The 23,426-nt window shown below is 38.5% G+C and overlaps 1 protein-coding gene across 7 annotated transcripts in view; it reads right to left on the minus strand.

Moving 5' to 3' along the window:
• The window catches only part of LOC127651909 (calcium/calmodulin-dependent protein kinase type II delta 2 chain-like), a 61,009-nt gene that overhangs the window by 35,478 nt on the left and 2,105 nt on the right, over positions 1–23,426 (minus strand). For all 7 annotated transcript variants that reach the window (XM_052137968.1, XM_052137965.1, XM_052137967.1 and 4 more), the window contains exons 3-5: positions 4,158–4,217; positions 4,008–4,062; positions 1,536–1,601 (exon numbers count right to left, since the gene is read on the minus strand). In XM_052137968.1, the coding sequence (XP_051993928.1) occupies positions 1,536–1,601; positions 4,008–4,062; positions 4,158–4,217 (181 nt within the window). The remainder of the gene's footprint in view (positions 1–1,535; positions 1,602–4,007; positions 4,063–4,157; positions 4,218–23,426) is intronic.

The raw sequence follows: 23,426 nt of genomic DNA on the forward strand, positions 1-23,426 counted from the left end.
TGATAAAACTGGGCAGGGGATTGCCATTTCCCAGCATGCTTTGCAAGGGAAGAAAAGGTGTTGAAATGAAGTTTTATGTTATGCATTTTTTAGCAAGATGAGAATAGGTGGAGATTTGTTAATGTTTCATGTTCTAATATATTGGAATGTCTGTCATGCTGGAGTTTTTGGGATTCCCATTGTGGTGAAGAATGGTGCTTGTGCTTAGGTTGAGGAGGGACTTTCATTTTAAAGTGATAATTGATTTAGCTGCTTAGCTCTATAAACAGTTGCTATTAAATTGACAGTGCAACAGATTTGCTGTCTTTACACTTGTTCACCGATGGACGATACAACAGATTTTCTTTTTGATCCGATACCAATCATTTCAAGTCCAAAATCGTTGATACCAATACCGATACTTCTATTAAATTGATTTTTATATATTTTATTTTTTTTTTACTTTTTGGGGATAAAATGTGTAATTGAAAATATTATTTTTAGTCATAATTCATCATTTATTTTTACATTTAGGAGCCTAAACAGAAAATGATTAGACTTCTGTTTTGTTTACCTTACTTACTTAAAACTTAACCATTTGATTAAACACAACCATTTCACTACAGTAATTATGGTTTAACCATGGCATTTAGTTAAACCTTAGTTACCACACAATTAACCATGGTTACTACTACAATAATACTGTAGTAGAACCATTGTTTCAGAAAAAAAAAACATGGTTACTACAATATTACTTTAGTAAAACCATGGCTAACTATATAAATTAATTATTTGTTAGCATCAATTACCCACAAACTCATTATAAGAAATGTCACCTTTAGATACGTTATTATTTTAGTGTGAATTTACTCCAGGAGCTGTTTCTCTGATTTTCAATCATTACCTCTAAGGTTCTGATCCCTCTTGTGAGAAAGAGCCTTGTGTCTGCACAAGCACTTTTCTGCTTGTGCTTTTCAGCATGCACGTTAAGAATAAATAGTTCCCATCCTGCACAAGTATTTGCTAATATAGCCTAATCCTTTTATTTCATTTGTAGCTTATGATTATTTTTCATGTTCATGATAACCAAATAATAATATCCCTAGTTTAAAATATTTTTTAAAATCGATATTTTTGTGTGAGAATTTATATTTTTTATCCAACATCAGTATCGAAGGTATCGGTACTTTAGGATCGATCCGCCCATCCGTAACTAGCATATGAATAAGAAACATAAAATTAAGTTGGCCCAACATATGAAAATATATTAAATAAACCTTAATAAAAGAGCTTGAAGAACCTATTGAAGTTAAGTTTTAATTGCTATAGTACATTCATTTGACGTATTTCAACAAAATTATACTGGTTCAATGAAATGTACTTATTCTGAATGAAAGATATTCCCTTACGTGTAGAAACGTTCTATATTTAAAATAAGTCAGGGAAATTACTTTTTTGTTTGTACCATATTGAAATCCATTCTGCAGAAATATACTTATTTTTCCTTAAATTCTTTGCAAAAATGCAAAAAACAAAAACTCTGTGTGAGTCCTTACCTGGCATCAGCCTCACTGTAGTATTCTCTTGCTACAATGTCTTCAAACAGCTCACCTCCAGTAACCCTGAGGTCAAAGGTTAAAAGTGATTTGTAGTGATAACGTATAACCTTTTAGGACAGCCCCATAATAAGCTCTGAGGTTGTTAAACGATGGTAAATTTCAGTACAACAGGCTATATCAAAAACACATGCACACTAGAATGATGTTTGTAAGGTGCTGAGTCTAAACAATGTCTCAAATCCAAAAAAAGAGAGCTTAACGCTTACTTACCGCTCCAAAAATATTTTTTTATAAATACTGTAACCATGTGGTTAACAGTAGAGTACAACTTCCATAAATGAGATTTAAAAAAAAAAACTTGCATTTAAAAATATTTAAATATGAGTAATTGCCTTATTCCAAGTGAAGTACTACACTACCCACAATCCTGAAGCGAGATCCACCAATCAGAGACACCGCTTAGCTAAAGTTAGCCATCTATCTAGTAACCAACCTAAAGTTGGTTAATATTGAATACTGTAGCATTAGAGCATTAAAGATGGTAGTTGTGCTTTCTGATATAAAAATGCTTTCAGATGACACAAAAAAACAGACTTAATCAAATACATAATTCACAGTGCTTTATGCAATAAGTAAGTCATTCATTCCCTCATAAAATGTGTTAAGTACACAGGTTTGCATCTAGGTCTTTGTCTCTGATTTCCAAATGCTAAGCTAACACGTGTTAGCGTGGTAGATATAGTCAAGGCTTAAAAGTCTTTATAGAAGAATGTTCTGAAATGCTTATGGAGACATGAGAAATAAAGAAGTTGGCAATCACTGTTGAGCTCTATTCAGACACTAGAATAAAGCAATAAGCCACTTAAGGCCAAATTATTTTAACTCTGATAATGGGTGATGTTAGGCATGACATGAAGTAAAATGCCTAAAACTTACTTAACCTTAGAAAAATCACTGTAATGCACAGTCTGCCGAGGCTTTTTCTTTATAAAGTAGTGGTTACAGCTCTAAACATTTACATTTAATAATAATAATAATAATAATTTTTCTATAAAGTAATATAGTTTATTAGCATAATTGAAGGCTGTTTACATTTGCCAAGCAATGCTACAGGTTACTACAGCTTTAAATGCGTCTCACCTTTTATAAAACAATGTTAAATGTTTATTCACACAAAAACGAACACTATTCAAAAATAGCATTACAAGCATTTGTCCTAGGCTACCGTGAGATTTTGGGTTGCAAAAAAGAACATTACTGCATATGACAGCTTACAGTATGTCTTCTCTTCTCTCTTTTTTGTCTTTTTTGTCCTTGTGCTCCTCTGTTTACCTCTCTTTCTCTTACCAACCACATTAGCTACTACCAGAACCATCTAATTAACCATTTGCAACAGATGCCATTTCTTGATGCCATACACTCAGCAAGTCAGCACAATCCACTAGCCTGCTCTATTTCTTAGAATCACTTTTCATGCCATATACGTCAGGTCCATAAATGAATGTTTAAAGGAGTGGATGGTCTCACAGGCTCAGAGTTTTGCCATATGCTGCCCTCTGGGCACTGTCCTGCTATCACATAAATATCAGCAGCACTTTGAAAATGGGGCAGTCTAATGCTAACCACACATACTCTGAGAAAGCAAAGAAAGACACATAAGAAATGTAAAGAAGAAGACTAAATGAAAAAGAAGCAATAGAAAAAGATAAAGAGTTTAAAGGAATACATTACCCCAAAATGAAAATGTTGTCATCATTTACTCACACTTATGTCATTCTAACTGGTATGATTTTCTTTCTTCTGTGGATCACAAAAGTGGTTTTCTATAGCAGAATGTTTAAGCTGCTCTTTTTCCATACAATGAAAGTAAATAGTGACCACAGCCCCTGGTCTCCATTCATTTTCATTATATGGAAAAGAGCTGCTAAATAACTCCTTTTATGTTCCATTTAAGAAAGCAAGTCATACGGGCTTGGAACAACATATTGTTGAGTAAATAATTACAGAATTTTCATTTGTGGGTGAACCATTCCTTAAAGGTGCACTCAGTAATTTTTCCCCCATTCAAAAATGTTTCTCCTAAAGAGTCATTCTTGAATATTAATAATAAATAAAATCATGACCACTCACATTAGATGAGGACTCTAGTCATATCTGTAACCTTAAAAAAGCTGTTTTATTCTACATGAGGCAGGGGTGCCTCATGGGGGCTGCCATTTTAGAATCACATGACCATCTGAATTTGACTTGCTTAATCTCAGTAATTATCTTGTTATTGGAAACTTTCACTCTTGGATTCAATTAACCATGGCTGATTGTGTACAGTGAAGTTCTACAATGGCATCTGTAACTGAAAACTATTGATTTTGAATGATGTTGCATCCACACCACTAGGTGTCACTGTAAGTCCAAGATGGCACAAGCAAAAAGTTACTGAGTGCACCTTTAAATGTCAAGCTATATACTCACAGATCAAAAACAAGGTAATGGAAGCCTTCCTCAGATATGCTGTCATGGAGTCGAACTACAAAGAGAATTTTCCTTGGTCATTTCCTTATCTTCAGTTGGCATAATACAAATCTCTGAAAGAATATCTCAGAAAAACAATTTGTCCATTACCAATATTCGAGTGTTTCAAGAGACGGCAAATCCTGGCCTCTCTCTCCAGCTTCTGGTGATCTGAAATGGAGTTAAAAAGAAAACTGATTTGTTGAGATAATGCCCAACATATGGGACTCATTTTAAGCGATGAATAAGTAACTCTATGTATCTTAACTTCAGGCAGATTAGTTCATGAAACAGTTCATGTTTTATCACATTTAAGTCTTTCAGAGATAGTTTAGAACCACAGAAGGAAGAAGCAGAACAGAACATTCCATCAGTGTCATAAAGGGTCATGTTGGGAGTCCAATGCTGAAGTAATTCTGCAGATTTTTGATGAACCACCAGAGGACAGTGCGCTGAAGCCTGTGAGCGTGTATGCACACAGATGGCACCCTGACCTGCAGAAAACTATAAATAACCACATGCTCTCTTCTGCACTAATCCCATATATATATATATATATATATATATATATATATAGAAACATACTAAAATTAACTTGCAAGCAATAAAAACACAATTCTCTGAAGTATCAAGTGACACAATTCATGAACCAAAATAAATTCAAATCATCTGAAGTGAAAGGAGATAGACATATAGCAAAAATAAAGCAAACTTGCGTGAGTGCACATTTCTGTCACATCTCAGCAAGTGGCATCTTTTAATCATCTTAGTAATTAAAAGGTTATTTTTTTTTAGTCTAAAACCGTCTTAAATCTTGGCAGTATAATCAAAGAATGAACTAAGAAGGAAATATTAAAAAGCATGGTTGATATTGCTTCTGGCTAATTGGTCACATTGGAAACGGAAGGTCAAATCAATAAAAATAAATAAATAAATAAATCGAGTACATTACATTATGTTGTACATTACTCCTCGCATTGAGCACAGTTACATTCTACACATTTTAGCAAAAGTCATCTGGGTATTCTCTATATACAGACAATTTGCATGCTGTGCTAAGTATACATATGGCATAGTGCTAAAATAACAGGGGTAGTACGGTAGTATGCAATTCCAAAAGTAGCCATATTTAAAGCTGATTCATAGTGAAATGAAACCTGGTGAATCCTATACAAAAAGTGATCTGATTGAAAGAGATTTGGAACAAATAAATAAACAGCTCATGTCTTCCCAGCCTTAGACTGAATTCAGTTTCTTGTCTCATTTCTGTTGAGGGGAAGAGAACAAATTAGATTGGGAGGGGAATGAGGGTTTGGAAAAAAACAATATCCAAATTAGCTCAAATCAGTCATCTTTGCATTTTTACACATGTGGTCAATATATTTGAGTTCATTGGGCATTAGCTTAGGTTTATCAGTTATGCTCAGTTTCATTAGGTTAATTTGTGCTTCTTTCTGTCCCCCACAACACTTTCTATCACAAATAAACTCCTCCACCACCCCCCAGCTCCACAGGTAGTCCACCTACCAACCGACCAGACATCTGTTGTCTAGCAACTTCTCCACCAATCATAATGCAAAGGCCTCTCTTCCTCTCTGCAGTGGAACCAGCCCTGCATGCAAATATCAGAACCCACTTGATCACACAGAACCCAGCACAACACTCAAAAGTTTAACACGTCTTTTTTTCATTCATAATTCATAATGATCAGTGACAATTACGGACAGTCTTGTCATGATTAAACTATTAACTTTTTTGTGTGTTTCATATTTAAATACAATAGTATTGTTTCAAAAGTTTGTGCACAAGTATTGTGCACATATGAATGCTCAGACCTACACTAAAGCAAGTGAAATATTCATACACTGAACAATGTAGATATAAATCTGGCTCTGGACCAATAACAACTAGCAGCGTCTAAATAATAACACATTTAATATGGACAACAACAATTAAATAATAATCGCAACAGCCAGAAATTATAGATTTTTATATTTTAAGTTATTGTACCTATACACACGTGTAACCGGTCCTGCTCAACTCGCTTTGAGCATGATTCCAACAAGTGTCATCCAGGATGGGAGGCGGCCGTGCTAATGAGGAGGCTAAAGCCTATAGCCTCTAGCGTCAGTCGCAAGTGCAAGTGTGCCGCAAGGCCAGGGGAGTGACGTTTACACACAGCAAAACTATAATGTACCAGCTGGCTCCATTACAATCACCCCCCTAAACTTCCCTCCCATATGAGTCACAGCACCACTGTAATCGGTTCTGCTCGACCCACTAAGAAGTGGGATTCGAACCGGCGTCAGCCGGCATGGGAGGCAGGCGTGCTAACGAGGAGGCTAAAGTCTACAACCTCTAGCGTCAGTCGCTAGTGGGCCTCTTGAGGCCAGGGGTGTGAGGACAGCTATCACATACCAGCTGGCTCCTGTTACACACGCACACACATACTGTAATTATTTGTTATACTTAGATATTTTATTAATATAGTAGATATATTTAGGACACTAATGAAAAATCATAAAAAAACATTATTAACAACGTTTTGCATAAAAGGAATACGGACGGACGGACAGATGGATAGACAGACAGACAGACAGACAGATATATATATAGATAGATATATAGACAGTCAGACAGACAGGGCAGACAGACAGACAGACAGACACAGGCTATCAATCATCAAGTTACTTTGGAGGAAATATTATCCTTCCATACCAGGGTTTTTCAAAGTCAAAGACAGTGGGCCTCACTTGTGACACAACGTGTGTGTGTGTGTGTGTGTGTGTGTGTGTGTGTGTGTGTGTGTGTGTGTGTGTGTGTGTGTGTGTGTGTGTGTGTGTGTGTGTGTGTGTGTGCGAACAAAGGACTAGTTAATAGAAACTCTTCTTGAATGTCCATGTTTTTCACGTACCTCACATATGTTAACAACTGGCCACATCAGTGGATTCGTCGATCTGGCGTGCAAAAAATGGGCTGTTTCTGATGCTGTCTAATACTTGCTCCTTCGCATCCTGTGCCATGTCAGAGATGTGCCAACCCACTGTGTTGTCAGCGAGTGGAAAAAAATCAAGCTTAGAAGCCGCTGCCTCTCCTACCATCAACACATATCTTTGGCAGACTCAATCTCTCTCCGATGTTATGTGCTTTGCCCACCTTGGCAATATGCAGCACAACGTGATATGAAGCTTCAGTGTCATTTACATTTAATTTGACAAGTTCTTTTTCAACTTTTTCTGACCTTGAAAGGCTTGAAGTTTTCTTTGGAAAAACTGAGGAGGTTTTCCCACTTCCTCAGCTTGTTGTCAAGGTGGCTGTGGAGATTAGCAGGATGCATGCTGTCATTAGCTAAAATCTCCCGACAAACGACATATAAAGGTCGTGGTGCATCAACTGATCCTGTCCATGCAAATCCTAAACATAAATACTGCTCATCGTATCGCCGTCTTTTGGATTTGACGCCTGAAACTGAAGGATTCGAATTTGGTGGTCTCAGAAACTGCTCCATTGTAGTTACAGACTAATCCGTCATGTCTGCTTTATTGGCAGGCTTGACAAATATCAGTGAATCTTCAAAAGATTCTTGATCAATATATATATATATATATATATATATATATATATATATATATATATATATATATATATATATACGATATGGCCCTACATAACTGTGATTCAACTGCAGGCACGATCATCATCAGTAGTGCATGATGGACTATATGTGAATCAGGTTTGACAGTAGTAGAGCACTGTGTGTGCAGTACAGCATGTATGTTTTTAATGCCACCCAGTATGTTGCAGGAGAGGCCTACATTTGACAGTCCCGCCTCCTCCCCTCTTTTCTCCGCTGTTCTCTTTTTTACTTGCTAACTGAAGCCTTCCGCACTGCAGCAGTGTGTGTGTGTGTGTGTGTGTGTGTGTGTGTGTGTGTGTGAAGCTGTGTGTGTGTGTGTGTGTGTGTGTGTGTGTGTGTGTGTGTGTGTGTGTGTGTGTGTGTGTGTGTGTGTGTGTGAAGCTGTGTGTGAAGCCGTGTGTGAGTTAGAGAGTATTGCTTCATGATTTGTGCTGCTTTTCCAGGAGATTAATGAGAGATTTGAAATCATCAGGAGAGAGAAAGAGAGAGAGAGAGAGAGAGAGAGAGAGAGACAGAGAGAGAGCGGAAAGCGATAAACCTCTAAAATGAATTGCCAAACCTAGTCCTTTGACTTGGCTTTAGCGATCATGCTGGATAGATAAATAAATAAATAACAAGGTTCACAATCTTCTGATCTGCACCCAGCTGCCTATATACAGACCAAGAGAACAAATGTACCCAGTGCCTTCTTTATCAACCAGATACAGCTCAATTAACGTGCAGCACCAGTTAGAAAATAATTGTAACAATATGTAGTTAATGATTAATTAATGTGTAACTAAGGTGTACTGTGTAATAGATGAAAAAAACCGACAAATATTAAAAGGAATTACCAATTGTTTTTGCAATTGTGTTTACTTGTGTGAGAATTCAGATACAATTGCAAAATGTTGCAGCCGCTTAGAAGGTCGACTTTTCAAGCTATTATTCAAGCTGAAGTGTGTAACTTTTTCGAAGATAAAATACAAACAATACGAACAATCTCCTATCCCATTTTAACACGCAAAATGCACCATTCGCAGGTTGCTTTCATCGAAAACTGTAAATACTTGCTCTCTCCAAAATCACTCACCCGTTCACTCATTCACTATTTCATATTCAGGATGGCAGTGAGTGCATTATATCAGCAAGGAGTGAAAAAAATTGTGAATTCGGATGCTGACGTCGCTACACTACACGCTACACTGTGCATTGGAGAGAGTGCTAGAGCTGTTGCAGAAATAACTTCACAATATATGTATCTTTATCTTACATGTAGGATAATAATAACCATAATAACATTAATAATAATTATAATATAATTATTTTTCTTTTAAAATTGTCTTTATACAATAAATCTCCATTCATGTTTAATAATAACTTGAATTTAATATTTCATAATGATTAAAATAATAATAAAAAACTGTTAATAAGAATAAACACATTTAAACAAGCATGCATAATTGCATTTATTTATTATTTTTTCTGAGCGCAGAGAAGGGTATTCAATCCATTGAGTATTAGACAAGTACGTTAATTTCAACTGTGTGCTGTCTTCTGAGTTAACAATATTATCATCTCAGTGAATTAGTGAAGAAAGAAATCACTTGGCATAAATGGCTAAATAAAAAATAAACAATAACCTCATCTAATGTTATTTCAGCAGTATAAATAAGTCAAATATATCTAGATGCTTTTTTAATCAAATAATGCTTGGTCAGAAAAGCAGCCAGCATTAAAATAAAAGATTACAGGATGAAAGAGATGAAAAGAAATGAAACAGGGTGCAAACTGGCATTTCTCATATGACTTTCTTTTGTCTGTGGAATGCAAAGAAGATATTTGGCAGATTTACACCCTCAAACACCATTCACTGTCATTGAATCTTTTTTTTATCCATGCAATGAAAGTTAACAGTGACTGATGTTAACATTCTGCCTAACATCACAAAGAGCAGCTTAGACATTCTACTATAAACTCCTTTTGTGTTCTACAGAATAAAGGAGGTCATATTGGTATGGAGCAACATGAGGGTGAGTAAATGATGACACATTTTTCCTTTTTGGTTGTAATATCCCTTTAAGTACACACATGCAGTGCTCATGCACAGTATACGATACACCACAATGAGGATGTACTACTGCAACCATCTATACAAGAGCTTAGAACAGAACCCTTAGTTCTGGATAGAAGCACAGGACAGGGTGAAATATTACCTAACCCTAACCTGTTTACAACCTCAGGGAGAAGAGGAAGCAAAACCTCTGGGTCTTTTCAAGCAAGTGACCCTATAACTCCTCAAGCCCTTAGACTCTACTGGGAGTTAAAGCCCTCAGACATTAGGGAATCTGAACCATTCGTCAAAGAGTGAGAAACAGAGGCACAGGAAACTGAGAGAATGTGTCTAATTAAAAGTGGCCTAGCTATCTCTCCTCAGAATTCTATGGCCTAGTTTATTAAAATGGGCATTGAGTTTTCTCTGTGCTTTACAACATAGTCTGAGCACTGAACTACTAGTTCTGCACATGGCCTAATCAGAGAGAGGGAAGAGAGCATGGATCAGCATATCTGACAAACATCCACTATATAAAGTGGTCAATTTGTAGTGTCCGAGTCAAGTCAGAGACTTTAAACAATCGAGTCCAAGTTAAGACAGAGTACAAAAGGGGCCGAGTTGGACTCAAGACCGAGTCCAAGTTTGAATGAACTTGTTTATGAATCTGAATTAAAATTGTAACTGTAAACTCAACATCATATTTTGTATTTTAAGCTTATTTTAAACTTCACAACTAAGAAAAACTGTTTGTTCATATAAATGTAACAAAAACATCTCTGTTGCCTTTCACACACACACACACACACACACACACACACACACACACACACACACACACACACACACACACACACACACACACACACACACACACACACACACACACACACACATACATACATATATATATATATATATATATATATATATATATATATATATATATATATATATATATATTATGAATAGTATCCTGCTGAACAGACTTCAAAGTGGTTTCATAATGAAAGCATATGTTTTAGGTGTATGAAGACTGTCTTTCAACACAATTCTTATTGCGTTCTGTTGATATTTCAATTATTTGTTGCTTTATTCCCTCCACTCAAACAAAGACTAAAGAAAGTGAAAGCTGCGTTAGTCATTACAACCAAGGTTATTATGTTTCAAATTTTTATTTAGCTTTTATTTCTAATTAATTTTCAATTTGCCAATTTAATTGAATTTAGTTTCATGATCCTGTCCTTAAATACTACTCATTGTATCGTTGTCTTTTGAGTTTGACGCCTGAAACTGAAGGATTCGAATGTGGTGGTCTCAGAAACTGCTCCATTGTAGTTACAGACTAATCCGTCATTTTTGCTTTATTTTTGGGCTTGACAAATATCAGAGAATCTTCAAAAAGATTCTTGATCAATATATATATTTTTATGCCAATTGTTTTCAGAACAGTTTCAAAATGTAGTCTCATGATTTGACTGCAAATGCTACATCCAAAAACACTGGAAAAGCCCACTGATAATAATAGGGTCATGTCATCACGGACATGATTTTCTAGATATTTTGTTGGAAACCACACAACTCACGGCAGTTCTGCGTGCTGCTCTTGTACCTAAATCCCTGATGCATCCATGTGCGTCTCGCGGTGTCACAGTCTCTCTCCCTCGTGTTTAATAGGACTCTTATTTGAAGTGTTTCCTCAACACTATGTTACCCAGTATGCGCTGCCCTCATCACTGCCATCTGTTCCTCATTATTCTCACCTGTCTTCCATTCCCTCATTAGCTCTTGTTTGTGTATATATATATATATATATATATATATATATATATATATATATATATATATATATATATACCCTATAGTTTTTGCACTCCATGGTCAGTTCTTGTTTGCTGCTGTTTTGAGTTCCCGTTTGTTGAGTCTCTGTCATAATTTTTTCTGCAACGAATGGTTGCTGAGATGAGACAGGAGACGTAGGATCTATTTGACAGCTTTAATAAATTTGATGACAGTGAAACAACAAACGGGAACTCAAAACAACTAGTAGTTACTCTGTAGTAACATTCAAGCGTATAGGTTGACTGATGAGTGTGTCTGGGTGGGGGCGTATGTGTGTGTGTGTGCGTTTGCTTAAACAGTGAAACAACTCTGGCTATATCTATGACTTCAGGGGCTAATACAGCTGCATGCAGACAGAGCTGTATTTTTTATTTCTGTTTTGTTTTTTCATTGCATCACAAATGTCAAATACAGTCCAAACTCGAGTACCCCAACTCTATCGATTTGTAAAACAAATTCAATATATATATATTATTTGTATTTTCTCCTTTTGTTCCCAATTTGAATTGCCCAATTCCCAGTGTGCTCTAAGTCCTCATGGTGGTGTAGTGACTCGTCTCAATCCGGTTGGCGGAGGACGAATCTCAGCTGCATCCGCATCTGAGACCATCAACCCATGTATCTTATAACGTGGCTTGTTGAGAGCGTTACCATGGAGATACAGCATGTGTGGAGGCTTCACGCCATGTGCCGCGGTATCCACGCACAACTCACCATGCGCCCCACCGAGAGCAAACCACATTATAGCAATCACAAGGAGGTTACCCTGTGTCACTCTACCCTCCCCAGTAAACGGGCCAATTTTGTTGCTTAGGGGACCTGCCTGGAGTCACTCAGCATGCCCTGGAATCCGAACTAGGGAACTCCAGGGGTGGTAGCCAGCATCTTTACCACTGAGCCTAAAAAAAAAATTTGCCTTTTCATAAAAGTGTCAAAATAAATATGTTTTTTCTTCACGCTCAGTCTTGAGGGTCTCAATGTGTCTGATCTGTTTTTATGTTTTGTTACAGGAAGGCATTGCATGACAAAACTATTCTTTTTTTACTCTGCAGAGCAAAGAAAGTGTGATGCAGCTGCAGTGATGAACTCGGCTTGAGTGACACTCTGTGACAGAACGCACAGCTGAACTTCCGCTGTCGTAAAAGTCCCATTCAATAATCTCTCAATAAATTCCAAGATTCATCAGGCTCAAATTGTGAAAGAGTGGTTCAGGGAGCATGAGGCATCATTTCCACACATGAATTGGCCACCACAGAGTCCTGACCTTAACCCCATTGAAAGTCTTTTGGGATGTGGTGGAGAAGACTTTACAGAGTGGTCCGACACTTCCGTCGTCAATTAAAGATCTTGGCCAAAAATGAATGCAACTCTTGATGGAAATAAATGTTGTAGAGTTGCACAACCTTATGTAATCTTATACAATGTCACAAAATGTATTTCTGTCCGATATCTTGAATTGACGACGGGAGAGTTGAACTACTCCTTAAAGTCTTCTATAGCACATCCCAAGGACTTTCGACGGGGTTAAGGTCAGGACTCTGTGGTGGCCAATTCATGTGTGAAAATTATTCCTCATGCTCCCTGAATGACTCTTTCACGATTTGAGCCAGATGAATCTTGGCATTGTCATCCTGGAATATGCCTGTGCCTTTCAGGGAAGAAAAAACCCATTGATGGGATTACATGGTCATTCAGTACATTCAGGAACTCAGCAGACATCATTTTATTGTTGCTGAGCCTAGACCTGACCAATTGAAGCATCTGCTTGGGTATCTGATATTTAAATCCAAACTGTGACTTTTATTTTTTTTGGCCAGGCAGTTTTAATAAGAATAATAGTAATAATAATAATAATAGCAGCAGCACAAACACTTTGTCATAACACAGAGGTGGCCCTTGGTTTTGTATTGTTGACAGAATTTGGCCCTTTGTGAAAACTAATTGGGTAACCCTGATTAAAAGTCTTATTTATCAAATGTGAGAATTAAATATGTTACTTGTATGATTAGTTCTAAGTACTACATGACAAAATCTAAAGAGGATGGTAAGGGGAGATGGTGGTTTTTGGTATGCTAGGGGGATGCCATCCCCGTTGTTGCATCCCCCCTCAACTCGAACCCTGACTATATCTAGGAAATCAAAGGGGATGCACACTTCTTGACTCATGCAGTCTTTCAATTGATTTCAATAGAGCTTGGCCAAAGTCTCTTCAGGCAAGAAATGTCACTTGATGGCCATGTTTATAACACACCCGGGCAGCTATTTTCTATTGATACAGTACAGCTCCTATCTACTTGAATGTGGAGGAAAGACAGAAATTTCCAAAACAATTGGTCAAGATTGAAATCAAACAACATTTTTCACATCAGCAATAAAATCTGACAACAATGTTATCATTTAACGTGCTTCTTTGGCTCAAAGAAAAACAAATATTTTCAAGGCAGGTCCAGCTCATGCTTATTCTGGAGTAAACTGAGAGACAAAATCTTTATCATAAAGGTGATACGTGCATCACAGCTGGAGGAGCAGTGAGGTTTACAAGGCTCTGTTGCCTTTCACATGAATGAATGGGGGGAAAAATTCTGCTTGCTAAACTTAACAAACTTGTATATTTGGTGGTGTTACACTCGACTGTCCCAAACTTTTTAGAGCATGTTGCAATCATCTGATTGGAGAAACAAAAAAACTATTACATTTTAAGGTAAAACATAAACTAATGTGTTGTTGTAGTGCTTTCAATATACCACAGGGTGTTTACAAATAGAATTTGCATTTGCTATCACTATTAATTAGTTAATTTCACTGGTTAATTTCACCGAACATAAACGGTGCATGAAAGTTTTTGCAACTGTACAAAGTGCATGAATATTAAATAAAAAAAAGCACTGAGGCATTATATGATTGTTTGTGTGTGGTTAAACAAATTTGCATAAAAGTCTAACATGGCATAATTTCACACTGTATACCTTTGGCACCATAATGCAGGGTTAACCCCACAAATGTGGTGCTAACCCTTTTCTGGAGAATTAGTATTTTTAATACTGTTATATTATAAATTTCTCTTGACTTCCCATCACATTTTCTCATTGAAATCCATTCTGGGATTGCCTTTTCTGTGAAGCAAGCATTTGATGCTGCCCTAAACTTTGGCAAAAATTTTTGCAGGCTGAATAATTTGATTGGCTACTGTTTGGAAAAGCTTTTACATTGGATGCCCACATCTGATGCCTTAAAATGCTTTCACTAGGAATTGGAACAGAACTAAAGTGTGTGTGTGTGAGCATGTATTTATCACTTTATGTGGACCAAATGTCCCAATTAAGATAATAAATCCTGAATGTTGTGGGGACAATTTGTCGGTCCCCATTTGTACTGTATAAAAAACCATTATGTCTATGGAATGTCCCCATAAAACATGGAAACCCAACGTGTGTGTGTGTGTGTGTGTGTGTGTGTGTGTGTGTGTGTGTGTGTGTGTGTGTGTGTACACGTATGAGGTGCTGTCTGAGAAACCAATGAGTTTATTTTTAGCTTTGCAGCACCACAGCCTCTCATGTGATTTACCCTCTCTCAATCTATCTTGCGCTCTCTCCTAAGAGTGAATGACTCAACATAGGTCAAGGAGATTCAGAGGTAGTGAACGTTCTTGAAAAGCAGTTCTGACAGGGATCATTTGAAGTATTTGTTAATACAATAGAATATATATATATATATATATATATATATAAAGCTTGTCTGTATTCCAACTGCAGTGTCCAGCCTCACCTTATTAATGTGAATTATTTCTTATAGTATAATAATTCGAAAACCTACAAGAACTATGGCAAATGCCTTTCAACAGACTGCTCAACAATTTAAGCTCTATAAGAATGACGCAGACAGAATAAAATACCTATGAAATGTGAAACCATCTATGGTCTAAAAGTGTCTACAGCAAACCCGAGTTAGAAAATGGATCAAGTTATAAGGAGAGAAAATCGATTCTATTGGGGCTTACATGAGAGTCTTTATTCAATTCTTTGCAGCTCATGTCATTCATCCAAAGCAATGCTCAAAAAGTGTTTTTCAATGGTCTATACTGACACCGATATATCTAGAGACCACAATAGCAATACCCGCTATAATGGCAGTATATAATGTAGCCTATATGTTTGGGATATGCACGAATAGAAGACATTCGGTTAACCGTTCAACATGCCATTATTCAAATACCACAATCATTGTTCTGTAATTCTACATGTGCAATAGAGGTCTTCAAACCGACCCGAACTCGAAGAGTTTCGACAAACTGTTGTGTTTTCTGCCAAAGTTTTCCTTTTTATTTTTCAAGAATTGGGCAAGTTCAGGGCTGTTCAATCATTATTTTCTCCAAGCAATGTTTCAATGCAGATAAAACAGTGGCCTGTCACTTACCCCCCGTGCATTGGAGCTGATGTAGACGGCCCTGGCACCAACTCCCCAGCCAGCAAATCAAACAACACACACTGAAATTTTTTGTTGCAGGACCCATTCACACACATTACCCTTAATAAAGTAGTAAATTCCAGCCAATTCATTCCCAGTATTAGTGGATGGGAGAAACAGCGACTAATCGCATCCTCAACACCATGCTTTTGTTCCCGAAATTGAATAGTGACCGTCATTACAGGGTAATTTTGAATAATTCCATGCTCATACCTTACCTTTACCCGCCTGCATGTATCCAAAGCCTCGGATTGAACCAAGCTTTGGTGAATGGAGGTTTTATTACAACCAGAATCCAAAAAGGCTTGATATGTACACCCCTTAATACCCAAAAGGTATCCAGTACGTTCCTGCTTGATTCGGGAGTGGCCTGTGGTGCGTCGGGAACCTGGACCAATGTCTCCACCTCCATCGTGGGGCATCGGTCCTGGAAATACCCAGGTTCCCTACAGCTCCAGCAGACTGGCCCAGACTTCATGCCCACACCCGCAGAAGCGGATTCACAAGCCTGTGGGGGTGAGCGGAGAGGGTTAGAGGAAACCGGTGGGTTGAACAGCCCACGGAACCGGGAATTCCACATTTCCAGGGAATAGGAACAGGATGAGGGGAAGGAAAGGGGGAGGGTAGAGAGAGAGAGAGAGAGAGAGAGAGAGAGAATAGGGCACATCAGCCCCCAAATACGCTGCCATATGGTCCTCTGCCAGCTGGAATCATTTCAGCCAGTGATTCTGCACCACCGGTAGGAGTCACGGAGCTGTTGGGCAAAGGCAAACAGGCAGCTGAGCTTGCCAAGTGTCAGCAAGTGGAAGCACAGGCAGTGCTACTCTGCGCTGCGGTCGCCCCATGGCAAGACGGCACATTTCAAGTCCTGATAACCCAGGAGGTTGACAACAGGTAACTGTTGGGCTGCCAGTTGCAATTCTCACGACAGCAGTGGCAGCAGGCGGACCATAAGTGCAGGTTGAGTAACTGGAGGGGGGAGGAGGGGGGGTTGCAGAAGTTGTAAGTGGGTGTGTGAAGTGAAGATCAGAGTGGGGGAGGGGGGAGAGACTGGGCTTTTCAAACATGCAGTAAAACACATTCAGGTCATCAGTCATTTCTTGATTCTCTACATAGTGAGAGGGGGTGTCTTGTAATTGTTGATGCCATTAAGGCCTCTCCACACAGATACAGGATTGTTGGCTGAAAACTGTTTTTTCAGCTTTTCAGAGTAGCTTCTTTTAGCCACTCTAATCTCCTTAGTCAGTGTATTTCTGGCCTGGTTGTACAACATTTTTCCTCATTTTATATGTGAGCATCCTCTTTGGCATGATGAAGCTGTCTGAGATTTGCTGAAAACCATGAAAAGTCCTTGTAGGCATGCACATATCCTCACAGAAACTGATATATGATGTCACAGTAGCTGTGAGCTCATCCAGGTTTGTGGCTGCAGCTTCAAAAACACTCCAATCACAGCATTCAAAGTAGGCTTGTAGTTCCAGCTCTGCTTCATTGGTCCCTCTCTTTACAGTCCTTACTACAGGCTTAGCTGATTTTAGTTTCTGCTTGTAGGTCAGGAGAAGATGAACTTGACAGTGAACAGAGAGTGATATTTTGAGTGTGCTTGAGGAAATTCCACTGCAATGAACATTCTTTATTCAACCTGATCTCACAGTGAAATTGAAAACAGAAGCTCAACATTTCTTTAGCAAAAACTGGTATGTGCTTACCGAGATTTAAAACATTGCCCCTAGTGGCCAAAGCAGTAAGTGTTGTAAGGCACATGTGAGTTCCATTTATGTCCAGGAGAGGTTGTCAAAAGCTAGTTGTGATGCGAGTCTCTATGTGCTGTACAGGATGTAATACAGTGACGACTGATGAGGAATGCATATTTTATGGACCCTACTCCCCAACCCAAACCTAAACCTAACCATTAGTGGAGTAAAAATGAAATGTTAGGGAGAAAAGTGCAACCTCCAAATCACGCTCCTCGCTAATTAAGCAAACGCAGTTGCTTCAATGCTGCTAACACATCCTGATGCCGTTCTAGCCAAGTGGGAAGGCAAACACAGCGAAACTGATGCAAAAATGTCTGGAGGGAAATGTCGCATGTCACTGAGTCTGCATACTGTTGCCGATCGGAGGGTACAGGAACTTTCAGAAACAGCATGCCAACTTCCTTTGTGATCATGTTGCTTATTGTTGACTACAGATGAAAAAAGGATTATTAACCGTTTGTGAAACATCACGGTTAACCAAATGTTAAGAACTGTGCACATCCCTACTATAAAATATAATTTGATAAGAGCAAATTATGACTAATTTTACACAATATTTACAAAAAAAATAAAAACACTCAAAAAAATTCCCTTTACTGTATATCAATAGATTTTGGAACTGACACAAGGAGGAGGAAACACTTCTGTTAATCGGCCAAATTTTAAATGTTTTTTTTTTACTTGATCAAGGTACACAACAGTACTTTCACAACAGTATTTTCAATGGATTGTACTTCTATCCCTCCCAGCCTTTTTTCATGGATCAAATTACTGTCGAAGTGTCACCAAAGGGAATTGCAAAAATAATGATTGTTTTTAAACAGGTTTACTCATTGGCTCCCCCAGTTTACCATTAATCTTAAAAAAATGAACTCCTAGCTATGCTTTCATTGAGACAGAGTTTGGGTTGAAATCAACATACAAATGGCTTTCAGTTGTCTAAGCATTTCAAGCTGGGGGAAAATATAAAAAAATCGGCAACACATTCTGTCTTCTTCTCGTTGTGTTTTTCTCTACTTAGTAGCCGCTCCTCTTTTGGATGACATTTCCTTACATAATACACAATCTGTACTGAGCTCATCTGTTGACCTCTCTTTTGCCTTTCTCTTATTCCAGTTATCTCATTTATGTACAGTCTTAACCTCCTCTGTCTTCTCTTCTCCTCTCTCTCATCTAAAAATAATATACAGTATACACAAAATAAGAAAATTGTATACAATAAAAATACACTATACCCCAGCCCCCCATCTAATTAGTGGAAATAAATATGAAGTGTTGATTTGACATTCAGCTGTCGTTTCATAGTCAGTTGCCAGTGTGTTATTAAGAGAAGTATAAAATGTGAATCCAGTCTGAGGCTAATAAATTGCAGTGCTGATATATGTATCGTGAGAGACTGAAAAGAGATGAAAAGTCTGATTGCTTGGGGGACGAAGCAGTCATGAAGTCGGCTGGTGCGGTTCCTGATGCTGTGATACCACCTGCCTGATGGAAGCAGTGAGAGCAACCCATGTCTCGGTGGCTTGAGTCTCTGATGATCTTCCAAGCTTTTTTCACACACCGCCTCTGATGATGTGTCTGGCAGTTCGCACCACACTTTACAGGGCTTTTCTGTTGAGGACGATGCTGTTGTCACACCAGGAAGTGATGCAGACAGTCAGGATGCTCTCTACAGCGCTGGTGTAGAACCATGTAAGGATATGGTGGTTCATTCCAAATTTCCTTGGAATGATGGCGCTGGTGAGCCATCTTCACAACGGCCTCAGTTTGGACGGATCATGTAAGTTCCTCAGTGATGTGGACGGATCATGTAAGTTCCTCAGTGATGTGGACACAGACAGGGCTGGACTGGGAAGAGAAATCGGCGCGTTTATATGGCGCTGTCCTTTTCTGCATATTGTGGCGTCGTTTTGTGGTCCGTTCTGCATAACACTGCAGCTCATTTTAGCTTATTGCTGCCCATTCGGCACGTTGCACGGACGACACACAGGGCTGCTCGGTTCTCCCAATGGACAGTCCTCCCCTCAATGGCCCCAAAATGTGTCGGCTCACCGGGCAAATGCCCGGTATATCAGATTACCAGTCCAGCCCTGGACACAGAGGAACTTGCTGTCTTCTGCTGAGAAAGTGATGGGGCTGTGTTCTCTGTTTTTTATCACCACAAGCTCCTTGGTCTTACTGACGTTGAGGGAGAGTTTGTGCTCCTGACACCAGCATGTCAGAGTGTGCACCTCCTCTCTGTTTCATTATTGTCAGTGATCAGACCTTCCACCATCATATCATCAGCAAACTTATTGATGACATTGGAGCTATGTGTTGCCACACAGTCATATGTGTACAGGGAATACATGAGTGAGCTGAGAAAACTCCAGTGTTGAGGGTCAGTGATGAAAAGATGTTGCTGGCCATTCTAATCACCTGACATCTGCCTGATAGGAATTCCAGGATCCAAGCGGTGTTGTTTCCCTTGAAACAAGCATAAAAAGTATTAAGCGAATCCAGGAGAGAGGCAGCGGGGTTCACGGCAGAGGTTTTATTCCCTTTGAAGTCTGTGATGATATGAATTCCCTGCCACATGCTTCTAGAGTCTGTGTTGAACTGTCCTTCAATCTTGGCCCTGTACTGGCATTTAGCTGCTCTGATAGTTTGCGGAGGGCATAACTGGCTTGTTTATGCCCCTCCGCATTCCCAGAATTAAAAGCAGAGGTCCACACATTAAGTGCCATATGAACATCACTATTAATCCATAGTTTCTGGTTAGGGTAGATCTGTACTGTTTTGGTCGGCACTACAACATCTATGCACTTCCTGACAAAACACGTTACAGTATCAGCGTAGACCTTGACGTCATCATCAGAGGCGGACCAGAACATCTTTCTGAGGGCAGGTGCTTCCTGTTTCAGTTTCTGCCTGTAAGCGGGCAGAAGGGGAACAGAAGAGTGGTCAGATTTGCCAAATTTGGGTGGGGGAGGGATTTGTAGCTATCCCGGAAGGGGTGCTTACACCATCTTTCAATGGTCCAAAACCCGGTCCCCTCATGTGTTGCAACTGATGTGTTGGTAGTATTTTGTTTTGTTAAAGTGAACGGTGCCTCAGGGTGCGCGGTTTCCTGCTTTTATTATCATACAGTTCCTTGAGTGCCCGGTCTGTGCCGGCTTGTGGGGGGATGTACACAGCTGTGATAATGACCGCTGTGAATTCCCTCGGTAGCCAGAATGGTCGACACAGAAGCATGAGAAATGGCAGCCCAGACAAAGGGTACCGCTGTCGTGTTTGAAAACATTGGGTCGGCATTGAGGTATTTAAAGTCTGTTTTTCAGTGTGCTATTGAAGAACCAATGTCCAAAAAAGTAAGGCAGATGACATCCATGATGAAAAAACAACAATTGTAGACAAAACAAACAAAAAACTGCAATATAGGGTCGGAGCTCGCAGCTCAGCAGCCATACTGGGCACCATCTTGCAGCATTCTTGAAGCATTTTTCAGGAAACTTTGAAGCATTATTATTTATTTATTTGATTATTTATTTCTTTTTTGTCTTGTTCTTCATTAAAAATATTGAAACATCCTTATGTCAATTTACCTGGGAAGCACAGCTGCATTAGAAATTAATACTTATTATGTGACTCTCTGGAATTCTTGATTCTGATTTGTTAATTGTGGCATCCAGTAGTGAAATACTGTATTTCACAATAATGACCATTATCCTAGACTGACTGCTCATACAGGAAACCTACAGTATAGTATTTTTTCACTAATATAAATTAAAATACTGTATACCAAGTCAAATCTATATTTATTTATTTATTTGTTAAGAAGTCATATAATAAGCAAAATACTGTACAATCAGCCAGCCATTATAAAAAAATATTCCTTTCTGTGAGATTTAAGATCACTCTGAGTGCATTTATATCCCTTAGATAATGACTGTATAATTGACTGTTGTCCCAGGCAACCGATTTTCTTCCAAGCTGTACAATTGTCTGTTGACTGACTCCACATTTACTTTCTCCCTACATAATAAAATAATTTTGACACAAATTTTGTGTCAATTTATGTATTTATTTGGTAAATATGTGTAATTAGTGGGATTGTGTAAGTATATTTTGTCCTGCTCCATTAGCAGATTTATGTGACTTGTTATAAGCATAAAATTTAGACAAAAACAAGTGAAAACATTTGCCAGTGGAACCACACAAAATACACTTGTACTCAAGATACAAGCAATTTTGAATGCAATTTTGCTTCACAGAGAAATGTATCATGTTCTAAGGATGTTAAGTTATTATTACTGGAAAACAGAACAAAGTGTGTTAATGAAGAACATTAGGAAAAATCTGATACAGACATGTCAGTAACCATCTCCTCATTAAAGGAATATTTCAAAGACTTTCTTCTGCTGAACACAAACAAAGATTTTATGAAGGATATCTCAGCTCTGTTGCATCATCCAATGCAAGTGAATAGTGACCAGAACTCCGAATCTCCAAAAAGCACATAAAAGTATCCATATGACTCCAGTGGTTTAATCTGGCTACGGAAGCAGTGTGGGTGAGAAAAATCAATATTTAAGTTTTTTTACTATACATTTTCCTCCCTGTCCAGTAGGTGGTGATATTCACAAAGAATTACAATTGCCAAAAAGGACAGAAGAATATGGAAGTGAAAGTGGACATTTATAGTAAAAAAGGACTTAAAACTGATCTGATTCTCACCCAACATCTCACTTCTGGAGACAGGAATTTAACCACTGGATTACTTTTATGCTGCCTTTATGTGCTTTTTTGAGATTCAAAGTTCTGGCCATCATTCACTTGCATTGCATGGACCTACAGATCTGAAATATTTTCTAAAAATCTATGTTTGTGTTCTGCTGAGGAAAGAAAGTTATAAACATCTGGGATGGCATTGGGGTGAGTAAATGATGAGAAAACTCCTTTAAATGTCAACTTTTAGCCTGCCTTATTCTAGGGTTTGGAGTCATGATCCCATCAGTACAGGGAGGGTCTAGTGTGTGCATGTGCCTATATGTGTCTGTTTGCAGTGGCATTTATATATGAGTGTAATAGAATTGTAATTCCTCGGCTTATCGCGGGAAAGAGGTTAAGACCATCTCTGGCATGGAACAGCATCCAGTGTAGCAGAGCACTGCAGTGCTCACCGAATATGAGAGAGAGAGAGCGATAAATACAGCATAAACTGCCACACCACTCAATGCTGTATTTTTGGAGATGCTTTCCCAGCATGCATCGGTGCAGTAATACTGATCCCAGAATCGAGGTGTCCATTTCAACCCCACTGTGAAAAGGGAGGGGCCTGTATTTCAAGCCTAACGATCCAGAAAAATATGCTCATTTTGCCACCCAAATCTACAACAAGTTAAAAGGATGGAATTGTTTTAGATAAAAAGGGCAACATGACTGATGTGACTGGCTGTTAGGAAAAGAGATACTTTATGAGAAGAGAAATGATTGGCTGTACTGAAGGTGGGAAGGTTGTATTACCCTATAGCAGCCGAGCCTGCAGGTAAACAGGCCAACAGCAACAATTACACTGACAGATCTGAAAGAACTGGGTCGCTCTATGCCCATATTTTCCAACATGGGATAAGACAAGCCAAAGCCTTTGAAAGCTCACACATATAGAC

Source organism: Xyrauchen texanus, chromosome 11, assembly GCF_025860055.1.
Source record: "Xyrauchen texanus isolate HMW12.3.18 chromosome 11, RBS_HiC_50CHRs, whole genome shotgun sequence".
NCBI classification, from domain to species: Eukaryota; Metazoa; Chordata; class Actinopteri; order Cypriniformes; family Catostomidae; genus Xyrauchen; species Xyrauchen texanus.